The 13968-nt window shown below is 32.9% G+C and overlaps 1 protein-coding gene across 1 annotated transcript in view; it reads right to left on the reverse strand.

Annotated features, from left to right (window-relative positions):
• Positions 1-5065: 5065 nt before the first annotated feature.
• The window catches only part of LOC124358408, a 68501-nt gene continuing 59598 nt past the window's right edge, over positions 5066-13968 (reverse strand). Inside the window, exons 18-22 of the mRNA XM_046810708.1 lie at positions 13214-13379; positions 12493-12653; positions 10659-10830; positions 9304-9439; positions 5066-5497 (exon numbers count right to left, since the gene is read on the reverse strand). Coding sequence (XP_046666664.1) covers positions 5332-5497; positions 9304-9439; positions 10659-10830; positions 12493-12653; positions 13214-13379 — 801 coding nt within the window. The 3' untranslated portion in view covers positions 5066-5331. The remainder of the gene's footprint in view (positions 5498-9303; positions 9440-10658; positions 10831-12492; positions 12654-13213; positions 13380-13968) is intronic.

The following is a 13968-nucleotide window of genomic DNA, read 5'->3' on the forward strand; positions in this document are numbered from 1 at the left end:
TTCGGTGCTGGGTCCATTGCTTTTCTTGGTGCTCATCAACAACCTTGATCTAAACAGCAGAACTCTACTTTTACAGATTTGACATTTTTGACTCGAGGGAAGGACTGCCATCAAACACTGAATGAAGCTGAGTACTTGCTTGAAGATGGCACACGTTGGTTTGCTGAGAACTAGCTCAAGCTAAACTAGGATAAAACTCAACATCTGCTCTGTTGCCTAAAGCGTGATGTGCCTGAACAAGTTGATGGATTGGTGAAGGTGCTTGAGTTTTGGGAATTTTAAAGGCTGAGTTGGGACACACATATATCGCAGGCATGTGCCAAATTATCTCGCTTAATCTGAGCTATTATCTCCTTATGAAGCTGAGATACGTGGTGACGGATCAGTACCTGGTCGCAGTTTACCAAGCTACGTTCCACTCACACATTGCTTATAGGCTTACATTAGGAGGCTATGCACCAGCCTGTATCAAGATTCTCATTTTGCAAAAGAATGCTTTTCGAGTTATTGCCTGTGTTGGCTGTAATGAACTCTGCGACTTATCTTTTTCAACCTCAAGATACTTACGGTCTTTGAGCAATATACGCTAAATTCTCTGTTCCTTCTGAAGAGAAATCTGGATGGGTACATAAGACGGCATCAAATCCATGGTCATAAACATCCGTCGAGCATGTCACCTGGATCTACCATGCTACAGAATGTAAAAATCTCAGCAATGTTTCTAGCCTAAGCCATAAAGCTGTACAACACTACCAGATAGTATAAAAATTCTGAATTGGGAAGATTTCAAACTAGCCCTCAAAAGTCACCTGGAAATTAGGCCTTTGTACTCTCTTAAAGAATTAGAAGAGGAGGAGCCACTTTTCTAAGCACCACTTTTCCAAGCCACCATCTTCTTTTCTTTATTTTTGTCATGTAAGATCAAATGATGTAATTAATCTACCTGGTGAAAGCCAGTCATCGATCAAACATTCAAGTAATTAAGTAACATGTTCTATGCATGCACATGCCAAGATAACTTTGGACCTAAAAAAATACCAAACAGCTTCACACTCTGAAAAAAATTACAGTTGCTATCATTAGCCTTTAGAGTAAGTATGTGCTGGGTCTTATCATGATTTAAATCAAGCAAATTAGCCCTATACCAATCATCAGCCTGTTCAACTAAGTTAGCATTAACAAATACATTGCTTTTGTCAAAAGAGTGACATCATCCCGCAAAAATAATAGTTGTACAGTTAATGTTTTTTTAAGATAATTTATCATGACAAGGAACATTAGTGGACCCAATACCGACCACTGTGGTACATTAAAGGGTACCTCATATCTGAGCATACCACCTTTAGAATAAACTTTTTGGAGTCGATTGCTGAGGTAAGAGTTAGGTAAGAGTTTAACAGTGAATTTACACACCGAATTATATCAAAGTGTCCAAACTTTTTCAGCAGAATATCCCGGTCAACGCAATCAAAGGCCTTACAAAGGTCACAAAGCACCGCACTGGTATCATCTCCTCTCTCAAAACTTGAGAGCACATGGGATACTAAGTCCTCTATGCGTCCACCGTGGACAATCCAGACCTAAAACCATATTGACTATTGGTAAATAACTTATTGTGCTCAAAAAACGTGTTCAACTGCAATTTCATTACTGATTCGTAGACTTTAGTAAAAATTGGTACCAGAGAGCTCGTTCTTTAGATACTGACATTGTTCTTATCACCTTTTTTAAAGATTGGGTCTAGTTTAGAAACTTTAAGCTTGAATTAGAAAATGCCTTCAAGTAGATCGGCATTAATGCATAAGGCTAAATGAATAGAAATGTTATCAATAACATTTTTAAGTACTACAGAAAATATATCATATATGTCACAGCTTCTCTTTGGTTTTATTTTGGCTACTATATTACATATGTCCGTAGGAGAGACAGTACTCCATTTGATTTTAAACCATCCCAACCTAGAACAGTATCCTGTTACGTGGTCATCTAAACTCAAATTAAAAATATACCTAATATATATATATATAATATATGCAATTTGAACCTTTCATAATTACTAGTTTAGGTATCATTTAAATCACAAATGCTAATTTAACATAATTCAGTAATAGTATAATCAAAGTGAAACTAACGTTTTCATAATGTATACCGGAGAGGACTAAAACACAATCTTTTAAATTGGTATATGGACTAAAAACTGTATTACATATATAATGTACTTGTTCAACCCACAATAAAGTATGGTTCATTCTTAATCCTAAATTCAAAACAAACTATCCATATTAAAAAATCTGATTATGGCATATTCAATGTAAATAATTAGACAATTAGTAAATGTTTATGACTGTATGAATTAAATTGAATAATTGTTTTATTTATTAGAGGAAATCTAATGTACACCATTTTGGAAAAAATTTAAAACTTTATTTTATGGTTTAAATTTAATACTGACATAATATACATTAATTTTACCAATTTTATTATAAAGAAGCATGACATTTTTGTTAAACTATAATTAGAAAGAGTTTACTACTTTTCTTTTAACTTTGCATGTTAGTTAATGAAGTACTTAGTTTGGATCACTGTTTAATGATAGTTTGAGAATATAGTTATATTCTTATACAGTAAAAGGTTTAGATGTCTCCTTGTCGTTTGAATTGAATATTGATATGTGATATACTGATATTAAGAAATGTATACCTATTTCTGTTTAGTACATATGATTTGTTTTGTTATATAAACACTAGAAGGCATTTTTATATTTTTTTCTTGTCCATGTTATTTAAAATTACTAATCTGTACAGCCTTATTATTAATTATTAAATTTTTAAATGCACAAATTACTATTTATTTGTACTTATTGAGAAGAGCAACTACTTTTTTTATATAGTTTAATTTTCATGTGTAGGGTACCAAGTATTACTATATATGTTACAAGTCTTTTGCTTAATATGCATATCGTGTCATAATAATACCTCAGTATTAATAATTATTTAGTTTTCTTATATTTATAAGCTCCTGGGCCCGCTGGATGTGTCAGGCGAATGTTAAGTAAGCAAATAATTTCTATGTGCATTGTGTACAGATTAGATGGTGATTACTTAGGTATTCTGCTAAGAGGTCAATTTATCTGGATACACATTATTTATCAAAGAAAAATTATAAATATGACGTAACACATTTTTATCTCTTCATAAATTATTCATAAGAATTTTTTTGGAAATTCATCATTGCCAGGTATTTGATAAAATATCTATAAAAGCGTTATACACAGTGTCAGAATCAAATATAATTAAATTTAAAACCATTATTTACATTATTATGATCACCTAAACTTTTATAATTTTCAATAAGGTCTGGGTTTATTCTAGTATTAACACCACAAAAATAGGCATTTAAATTGTCTAAAGATATTACAGGAACAATATATGCCTTGATCTTCCTTGAGACCACCAAGTGGCAAGATGAGGGTTTTTTCTAATAGCTTCTGAAGCCACATGCAACCCTCCACACTATCGATGTCAGTAAGTTACAGAGTTTCTTCCAAGCTAATTTCTTAGCTGTACAAACCTTGCGGTTGTACGAGTATAGTGCAAGAGCTTTATAGTAGGTCTCCTAAGTATACATGTTTTGCTCTCCTGAATAAAGTTCTGACTCTCTTCCTCAAAGAAGCCAGTCCAGAGCTTCACCATATTACTTTGGATCTCCTACTGATAATAACAGGACAACTTGAACCCACAATCACAGAAGTCAGACTGTTGGCAGATTTGTCTAGCTGGACTGTATTGTAAATCCATTTCCGGTTGCTACCATCAGATTCCAGTTATCCCCTCCCCTTAGGTTTTCCTTGTGTAATACCACATCTGTATTTCTCGGATTCCTATATTGAACTTTTTCAAGTACTAGGTCTATCCGACTAACCAAACACTACATTATCATGGTCAAGTCTATCACCTCCTTTCGAGTCTATATCCGAAATGTGGAGGCATTACCCACATTTGTAAACGTTAGACTATGGGATATTACATATTCCAAAAGCGATTTACCTCCACTATTTGCGTTTGTGCCCACATCTTACTATGCGCATTAGCATTGCAACCAATCATCAATTTTACACCACTCCTTCCAGCGTGATCAACCAAAGCAGCCAGGTCTGAAAGCATCAGGGTTTATCAAATACTAGTCTCAATTAGTTTGATGGTGGAAAGATCCCTGGAACCAAATTCTAGAAAAGGAATGCTGTTCAACTTGTTGCTTACAATACTCTGGCATTACAGACATGGGCTAACAAGTTTAATCCCTGTCATGGAAAGTGCTACCCATAAAAATCCATGGTTTCTCTATCAGGGAAATATTAAATTCTTCCTTTAAAAAATGTTTTCAGAACACAACTGAAGCTGTTTAACTGTCCTGCAGATTGACTTGAAGGACCTTGATCTCCATCATCTGCTGCCATACACCACCTGCTCAGCTGGATTTTGTTTTGTTGCTTTTAGACTCCTTAGACGTCCCACAAGTATCAAGGAAATAACAGGTCTGCCTTGTCAGAGGCCCACATGACCAGGTAAGGCTATTTACTTTTGGGAGGCGTCCAACTCCCAAGAGCTCCATTCGCGATGCACTTTTCCTATGACATGTATCCCTTAGGTTGCTTCACATTGTGGGATTGGAGATCCCCAGTGTATACAAATGTATGTGTGTGGCACGATTCCAAACAGAACAGTTAAAACTGGCCATGCCCGAACTGGCAACACTACTCTGAGGCGTCGAGGTCAACTGCCATCGAGAAGGCACTATTGGGGCACTAACCTGTAAAAGAGGTTCAGTAAAAGCAGGGCCATCTCATTCAGGACACTTGACAAGTGTTTATCCAGAAGTCAATCAGTGGTGTTGAGTAACACTAGAGGTAGTATCCCCTGTACCCCTGTAGAGGTATTTTTCCAGTTCACTGGGATTACCCGAACTGAGTCAGTACATCTCCTAGACCCCATCCTTTGATTACTAACGCGAGCATGTTGTGGTGTTGTAAGACATCTGGCATAGTTGGGAAAGGATTAATACTAAATACTAACAATAACAAACATTTTATTGATATACAATATTAAGTTGTGTCACCAAGTCAGTATTGAATACAAAAGATTTTTAATCCAACAATGTATGTTAAACAGTTTATTCTCTCTTTGTGTACTGTATTATTTCAAACTAACTTCACTTTTTTCAGCAGTACCTTATTAAGCAAAACAAACTAAACAAGAAACTAAATAAAATTGATATGTAGTTTATTTCATTAATTTGTTATAAAATAGAATGTTGTTACAAACTAGCACTTTCTTACTTAGGTAATGAATATTTAACATAAATGTTCTTCCAAAATTCCATCCTTTCTGCAAGCAAGACTTTATGAACCTGTTTCCAAGTTTTACCAATTTCCAAATAACAAGGGTTATGGTCACTGTCTGGTGTCCAGGTCACTCCAAGCTCCTCACAGTTTGGGTTGCTAAAATTCAGAACAGGTACATCTAGGTATATTTTTATAGTATTAAAATATTATTTCATTATCAGTAATAATATATTGCATGTAATACACCACTTAACATAAGTAATAATTAACCACAAAATGTTTAATAATAAATCTTGTTTTGATTTACTGAAAACTAGTTTGGTAAATAAATGACATCCAATGGCTGATTAAGGAGGGGAGGGGTTCACAGTGGTCATGATCCGTTCCCAAATATTTTTAAAATAAATATTTTCTAGTTTTTGTTTTATAAGAAAGTTAATTTTAGATTTCAAAATGTGTTTTGCAATGTATAATTATTTTTGTTTTCCAAGGGAGGGCCCCAGAATGAATTCATCCCTATTTTTATTGCCGATAACCTTAAACTCTGATAAAGGTTAGCCAATTGAGAGTTTTCTCACCAAAGACATTTGATTATTTGTTTGAAGTTTATTTTTGACGATGGAAGGATTGTGAAGGAAACAGGATTTTTCCGGACATTTGCCATTGTTCAGTGAAACAAAAAAAAATTAGTAACTGGTATGATAATAATATGATAAATAATAACTTTGGTATGATTTGTTTATTTTAACATAGTTTGTAGTTATATATTAGGTTAGTTATTTACCTGAAGAAGAGATCAGATTGCAGATCTCAAAACGTAGTGTTACTGATTTTTTGTTTCACTGAACAATGGCAAATGTCCGGAAAAATCCTGTTTCCTTCACATTTGATTAACTTTATTGTATATATATATATATATATATATATATATATATATATATATATATATATATACGTGCATAATATAAGTGTGCATTTTTCAAATTCTATCCTGAATCTACTAAACATATGGGAAAAATTGAATAGACCAAAGATTAAAGATCTCAACTTTTATGGAGTTGAGAACACCTCAAACATGGCACAGCGTTTTGAGTGGCTTAACCAGTGCTGGCCATTTTTTTATATTCCTTTTGGTTTCATAACTATAACAAAGGATACAGCTATAAGCACAGTCTCCTCAAGAAGTCTGTGGCTAGTCATATCCGATTATTTGTGGCCATTAGACATTCACGAAAGGGACTTTTTATATTGAGTAAATTAATGACTAAGGAACCAATTTAAAATATATGACAATTTTATTTAGATTTTTTAAGTACTGCGTTTGTTTTTAACATGGTTGTAAGAATACTCCCAAACTTAAGTACTCTATTACTCATTCTTTAATTACTATGTTGCAGAGATTTTTAGAATTCAAGTATTTGATTTCCCCTTTATTTTTCATACTATCCAAGATTAATAAGTATTGCTTAACTGGTATGTTAAGGAAGCACAGCAGTTCTCCAGTTGGAATTGCAAAGAAAAAGACCCTGCTAAAAAGTTAAATGTCCTTCGAAAAAGAGCAGAGGGAGTTGGTCCATCATAGAACAAAATATTCGAAGACATGTATTATTAAACTGAAATCATGTTTTTAGGGAACAAATCGGTATTTTTAAGATCACATAGATAAAAGTCACAAAAAACCAAAACAACTGCTGGTACTAATAGAGGTAGCTGTTACTTAGTATTTTTATTTCATTATTGTCTATAAAACACGTTGTTCAGTTCAACAAAAGCAGATATTAATAAAGAGCTGGCTAAATGATTTACCAAGTAAGATTAATCCCTTACTTGGAGAAAAATCAAATTTTGAACAACCACCAGTATGGTTTCGGGAAATGTAGGTCCACAACAGATGCAATATTGGATTTGTTAATTAATTTATATGAGAATCTTGATTTTGTGGGTGAACAGTTGTGTATATTTTATGATATGACAAAGGCTTTTGATCTACTATCACATGATGTACTTCTCAAGAAACTGTTACAGTAGCTATCGGGATAAGAGGCAGGCCATTGAAGTGGATCCATAGCTACTTGAAGGACAGAAAAATGGTGGTAACTGTACGATATTCAGGAGCAGATGGTCTAACTCGACACTACCGTTCAGAGGTCTCTCCCCCTATTAACACAGGTGTTCCTCAAGGTTCAAATTTGGGACCCGTACTGTTTCTGCTATATGTGAATGATTTACCACAATCAATAACAGAAGGTAAAGTCTGCCTATTTGCTGATGATGTTTGTCACTGTTTTGAAGACCTGAACAAGGATTTACTAAGATGCAGAGCACAGGAAGGTCTTAATGAAATGAGCAAATGGTGTCAGGAAAATAAGCTACTGCTAAATAAAGGCAAAACTAAGGCTCTAATGTTTTACAACAGGAAAAAACCAGATAGTGCCCCTTTACTATGGCTTGAGGGAGCGAGCATAGCAGTAGATGAAACGTGAAATATCTTGGCTTAACCATAAGCAGTGACCTAAGGTGGCAACACAACACATAGAATCCATATCAGCGAGGCTTACTGCAGTATGTTACATGGTGCGAAGGCTCCAGTCAATTATGGACGAGGATGTGCTTTTGAAGGTGTACTTTGGATGCTTTCACAGTATCATCAGCTACGGAATTATCTTCTGGGGAAATAGTTCAATGGCGCAACGAATTTTTTTGATCCAGAAACGCATCATAAGGACTATCTGCAAAGTAGCCTATCTAGCTCACTGTAGGGCACTCTTTGTACAGTTAAAGATGCTAACATTGCCAGCCATCTATATTCTTGAATCCGCAATAATGGTAAGGAGGAAGCCTGAAATATTTATAAAAAATGACCAAGTACATCAATATGCTACAAGACAAAAGAAGAACGTTTATGTCAGCCAAGTAACATCCAGCCTAGCAAGAAGTGGCCCAAGATTCATGTTAGGGAAAATATATAATAGAATCCCAGCTGAAATTAAAGTAATTGAAGATATTTCAAAATTCAAGACAGCCTTGAAGGAATACTTAATCTAAAGACCCTATTACTCAGTAGAGGAATATTTTACTGAAGAATAGACACTACATGACATGACGACCATGGCACAATTGCACTACCAGTGGGAGATTATCAAGTAAGTAAGTTTGTACTTTTCATTATCCATCCCCAAGAATACTCCACCATATCCCTCCATCAGCTCCCAGTTCATGAAAAGTTTAACACATTTACTGCTGCTCTATACTGAGTGATCTTGGCTACTCTCAACCATATTTTGCTCTGGTATGCATCTACCACACTTAAAGTGTTAAACAAAGTTGAAATATAACTTGTACAAATCATGTAAGAGGATTTAAAAATCCTTATATCCCTTATATATTTATATATAATAAAAGAATTGTTTATATCCTGAGCCAAGAGTTTCTTTTACATTTATTTTTATTCTAAACATTTAAATTGTATGGGACACATTTCACTGTATTTCTACACATAAAGTAGCTATGGTGGAAAGGGTTGAATCAATGAGAATGTTCAGCTCCAGTTCATCTTCCTCTTAGTGCAGCACCTGAAATCTGACACTGTCACAGAGTTGACTCCTGGAATCTAGAGTCAATATCCGTTTGAAGAGACAAAAAAAATCGGTGATGAAGAAGCTAAAAATGAACTCTTTACATTGCTTCGACATCAGAGACACCTAGACTACAAAATATAGTGTAATCTACTTAAAGAGGTATTCTCATTGTCTTATCAGGTGCAATATTCCCTATATTTGATCTGCTACTGACTACTGGTGCCCCTTCACGATAGATAGTAAATCCACTATCGGTTGTTTAATGTTTAGTCCAGCCTTACATATCTCTAAATTAGTTTTGTGTTGTAATACATAAAAAAGATTTACTATTACAAATCTAAAAATATGCCCATTTTATATTATGTTCTTACGATAAATAATTACCCAGTTTTAGCAAAAGTTGTCCAAGTTTTCAATAGTTTGTTCATAAATGTTTGATCTTCAATAGTCGGAGGAGTGTAGGGAACTTGAAGAATGTTTGTCTTGAACAGGAAAGCCAAATCATCTCCATGACTTGCGCCTATAACATAGTATCTACGTATATAATGTATCTACATAGTTTGAATAAAATATAAAATAAATTATAATAACATGGTAATGCAATGACAGGTTACTTTTATTTATTGATGATATAGACATACAAAATAACGTTAATTTATTCACATTTTGGTTAAGTATATTGGTTTATAAAATGTTTTGAGTATCAACTTAGGGGCTACGGATAAGTTACAAAATAATTTATCAAACAGTACATTACACACTGTAGCCTACAACTACACAGAAAATGTGAAATAAGGCTGAAACAGTGTAAACTCTTCCCCCACAATATTATTGATTTAAAAATAATACATATTTATCTTTCACATAGGCTACAAGCAATTTAGTCTCAAAATCAATCAACAGAAATGATCCGTTTATACATGCAATGCGAATGAATTGTTATAACAATGTTAAAGATAGGATTGTATCAAAATAAATATAATCTCTACCAAGCTAAACTACTTATATATTTTACTAGCCGGTACCCACGACTTAGCACATCATTTTCAAAATCAAAGTTCTTAGTAAAAGCACTCATCATGTAATATGATGGAGTCATATGAAATTTTCCAAACGAAAAAAAAAACATCATGTACATATTATTGCAGTGTTCATGGTTTAGAAGATCCAAATTTAACTTGACTCTTTATCATTTTTTGCACACATAGGAGCACTTATGATTCGAATTAATTATACAGTATTTCTGAAGCCATAGCTGGGTTTGCCTTGTTGTCTCGATCAATAAAATACAAATACATAAGTAAGGAAACCTACTCGATTTACTTGTAGCCGTTGTCATATACTTCTGGTCTAAGACATTTTTGCTATAGTTCAGTTTGTTTTATAGTCCTGATGAAGAAAATATCATATACAAAGAATTGAGAAGCCTACTTCGGTCAAAAGGTTTGTACTTTCAGCAGTTTAAATTCACTGCTATAGCTGAGTTGCTATAACTCACTTTGTCTTATTGCCTTGATGAAGAAAATAAATTTATATATATAGCTCTCGGAAACCTACTCCGGTCAAAAAGCAACAACTTCTAGTCTTAGATATTTTCATTTTAGAATGGGTTTGCCTTTGTTGTCTCGATGAAAGAAAAGTATATACGTAACATACACAAACACAAAAAAACACACACACACACACACACACACACATATATATATATATATAAGTTGAGAGTATGGATGCAAACTCACCAGTACCAACAAACTGTTCAGCTTTGTCAGGAAATGCCTTAGGTATCAGAAAGGAGGAAAAGGCTCGAGGACTGGTGTAAGTAAACAGGTAGTTGTATATGGAGGACCCATGTTGCAGGAAATATTGTCTAGTGTTGTCCAGGCCCATCGCAAATCCTACATCAGTTATGAACTGAAATTAAAACAATATTATATAAGAGATACAGCATTAAATAAAAAGTAATTATTTTATAGCACTTTGTTATAAATAATGACACAAAACAATAACATGAACATTATATTCAAATTTATCTGATTAATGGCTGTATTTAAGGCCTTTGCATTATAAGACATTATGCCATAATGTATGGTACTCTTATAAATTGTCTATGATTTGAACTTTAACCTTGTACCATAACAAGACAGTGTTGTATACTATAACTTATGGTACATTACAGGTATGGTTAATCGGACTATACTTATTATAGTGTAAAAATAACATAATAAGGGGATTAGCACGACCCTATTATTTCCTTTCTTTTTCTACTCAAAATCAGTCGTCCCACCTCTGAATGAGGTGTCAGTCTCGAAATCGAGAGAGATACATAACAACCGTACATTACAAACATTTTTCTCTGTGTTATACATTGGGTTAGAAAAATTCTTATTACAAAAAAGAAACCATTTTTTATGTTGCTACATGTTTATGGTTATAACTGTTTGTCAAGTACATTGACATTATGTAAACGAAGCTGTGAACACCTATGATATGGCAAAAATCTTCAGCAGAACAGAATTGAAATTAGAATTAACTGTTGGTGGTTGAACTATTTGGAAGTACTGCCACCAGATTATCATATCAAATTATTCATAATGTTTCAAAATAAACAAAGAGTATTTTAACGAATTTTCAGAATAATTTGACATTTTAACAGAAATATTTCACACAAATATCAGTTCTTAAAACATTAAAATACTAAAAAGTAATGTTGTTTATTTAAAGAGCAATGGATTTAACTGGACTGGTTGAAAAAATGTATGATTCATAAAACAAAATAACTAAAGAAAAATCTAAATCTAATTCACCATAGAGAAAACTCAATGTCCAAATTAAAGTTAAACACATTAATTTTAAAATAAAAAAAACCATTAAGCATGTTGATTTGGTTTCTGATATACAAATGATAATTCTACATTATTGCATTAATACTTCGACAATCTGAGCACAAAAATAGAAACTGCATGATTAAAAAAATCTTGTCTAACTTTAATCAGGACAGTGACTGACTCATTTGTTAGGACGTTATTTGCTGAAAACCTCCTCTTTAATGTACTACTATGTCCTTAATTACCTCCCTGGCTTTTTTCTCCATGTAAAGATAGCCCAGAAAGGAATAAGATTTGAGTTTTTTATAGAAGTGAATGAAAATGTGACTGAAATTGTAAACATGATTACGAAAAATGGCTTCCTGTACTATTCTGCATATGAAACAAAGTAGGAATTGATAAAGAGGGTACATTGAAGAATGTAATGGAAAAACTATAGATAGAAGTGGATTGTTCCAGTCTCAGTTAGATTTTCCATATGTTAATTAAGTGGCTAAAAGTGAAAGCCTTTTATTCAGTTGAGGAAGTTTATTTAAGTGATTTTAATAACATTGAATGTTGAATTTTAAAATAGTTTTAAGGAATTTTAATTAGTTGTAAATGTTGAATTTTAAACTGGTTTTAAGGAATTTTAATTAGTTATAAGAAATGTGACAATTGATGTGGCCTAACTCATACCAGCTCTGACATTGTTAATACTTTTAAGTGGGACAACAATAAAGATTCTTGATTTCTTGATGACACTTACATCAATATACTGATTTACAATTTCCCAGGAGAAATGGTCTGTATTTGCATAGAATTGTAGAATCTCCCTTCCAAGTTTGAGCTCCTCCTCACTGTCTGATGTGATGGGGAGGTCACATGGTACAAACATAGACATGGTGTCACAAGTTGGTATTAAATTATCTGGAATAAAATTAAAGATACAAGAATGGTGGGCTGCATCACAAAATTAGTTAAAAGTGGTGATTATTTAAATTTTGTATACAAATGTATACATTTTGCATACAATTTTAAGATAAGATGCTGTTATTATTATATGTATAACTCAGGATGTAATAAATGAAATAAAAATTAAATTTGATAGTGTAAGTATTTTTTATACAGTAGTTTTAATTATTAACAAGAAATACTTTTCATAAAATTTAAAAGCCTATATACTCAATAGATGAACAGCAACATAGATTTAAACACTTTTAGATAATACACATACGAACATACATAGGCTATATGTACCTATACAAGATTACAAATTAAAATATTAACCTGCTAATATCACAGTTAAAATATTCAGCAATAGAATAAAATACTTTTGTTTTCAACCATTTGCTTAAACAAAGTTAGAATTTGTAAATATGTCCTGTATAGGTTACTAGTATGAAATTAAAATTAATAATTTTTTTTAAAGAAATATATTTAGTTTTATACTCAGGAATTTCACGTTAGACAATATATAGTGTACTCACGAGACACACAGAACAATCCTTCTTTGTTGGTTATACCCATAATAATTGGTACCTTAGCAAAATTTCCATTTTCCATCAATTTCTTTGGTGAGTCAGTCAAAAAAGAAGTATCCCCTGCTTCTTCAACACAAGGTGTGAATATTATAGACAATTTATGAATTCTCTCCTGTAAAAACACAAATAGTTAAAAAACATGAATAACTGTAAGAAGATCTTCGACCTAGTGAGCAAATGTGCATTAGACAAAAATAAAATATATCTTTATTGTACATATTCTTGTAGAGAAAAGGTCATAAATCTTTATGTAAAAGTGTGTGTGTGTGTGTGTGTGTGTGTGCGCGTGCGTGTGTGCGTGTGTGCGTGCGTGCGTGTGTGTGTGTGTGTGTCAGTTATTCGGGTAGGATGTTGAAGAGCATTGCTCCTTGATAGGAAAGTTTCTTCTCAAATAAACATCTCTGAGATGATGTTGTAGGAGGAAGTTGCTCCTGTGTCTGGTGTTGTAAGTTTGACTATAACCAGTACTTGGTTCCCCTGTTTTTATTGTAAAGAGGATTGTCTCAAATAGAAATATTTAACTGTAAGCATTTCAGTTAGTGTATAATAAATAAACTAAAAGCTTGAGTAGTTAAACATTATGCATTTTAATAAAATATTGATTTTCATCATCTATTGAAAATGTGTTTTCATTAAAAGAAATTAAAATAAGTATTACAATCAATTAGTACTAACAAAGTTATCTAATAATTTAATTAAAA

This window comes from Homalodisca vitripennis, chromosome 3, assembly GCF_021130785.1.
Source record: "Homalodisca vitripennis isolate AUS2020 chromosome 3, UT_GWSS_2.1, whole genome shotgun sequence".
NCBI lineage: Eukaryota > Metazoa > Arthropoda > Insecta > Hemiptera > Cicadellidae > Homalodisca > Homalodisca vitripennis.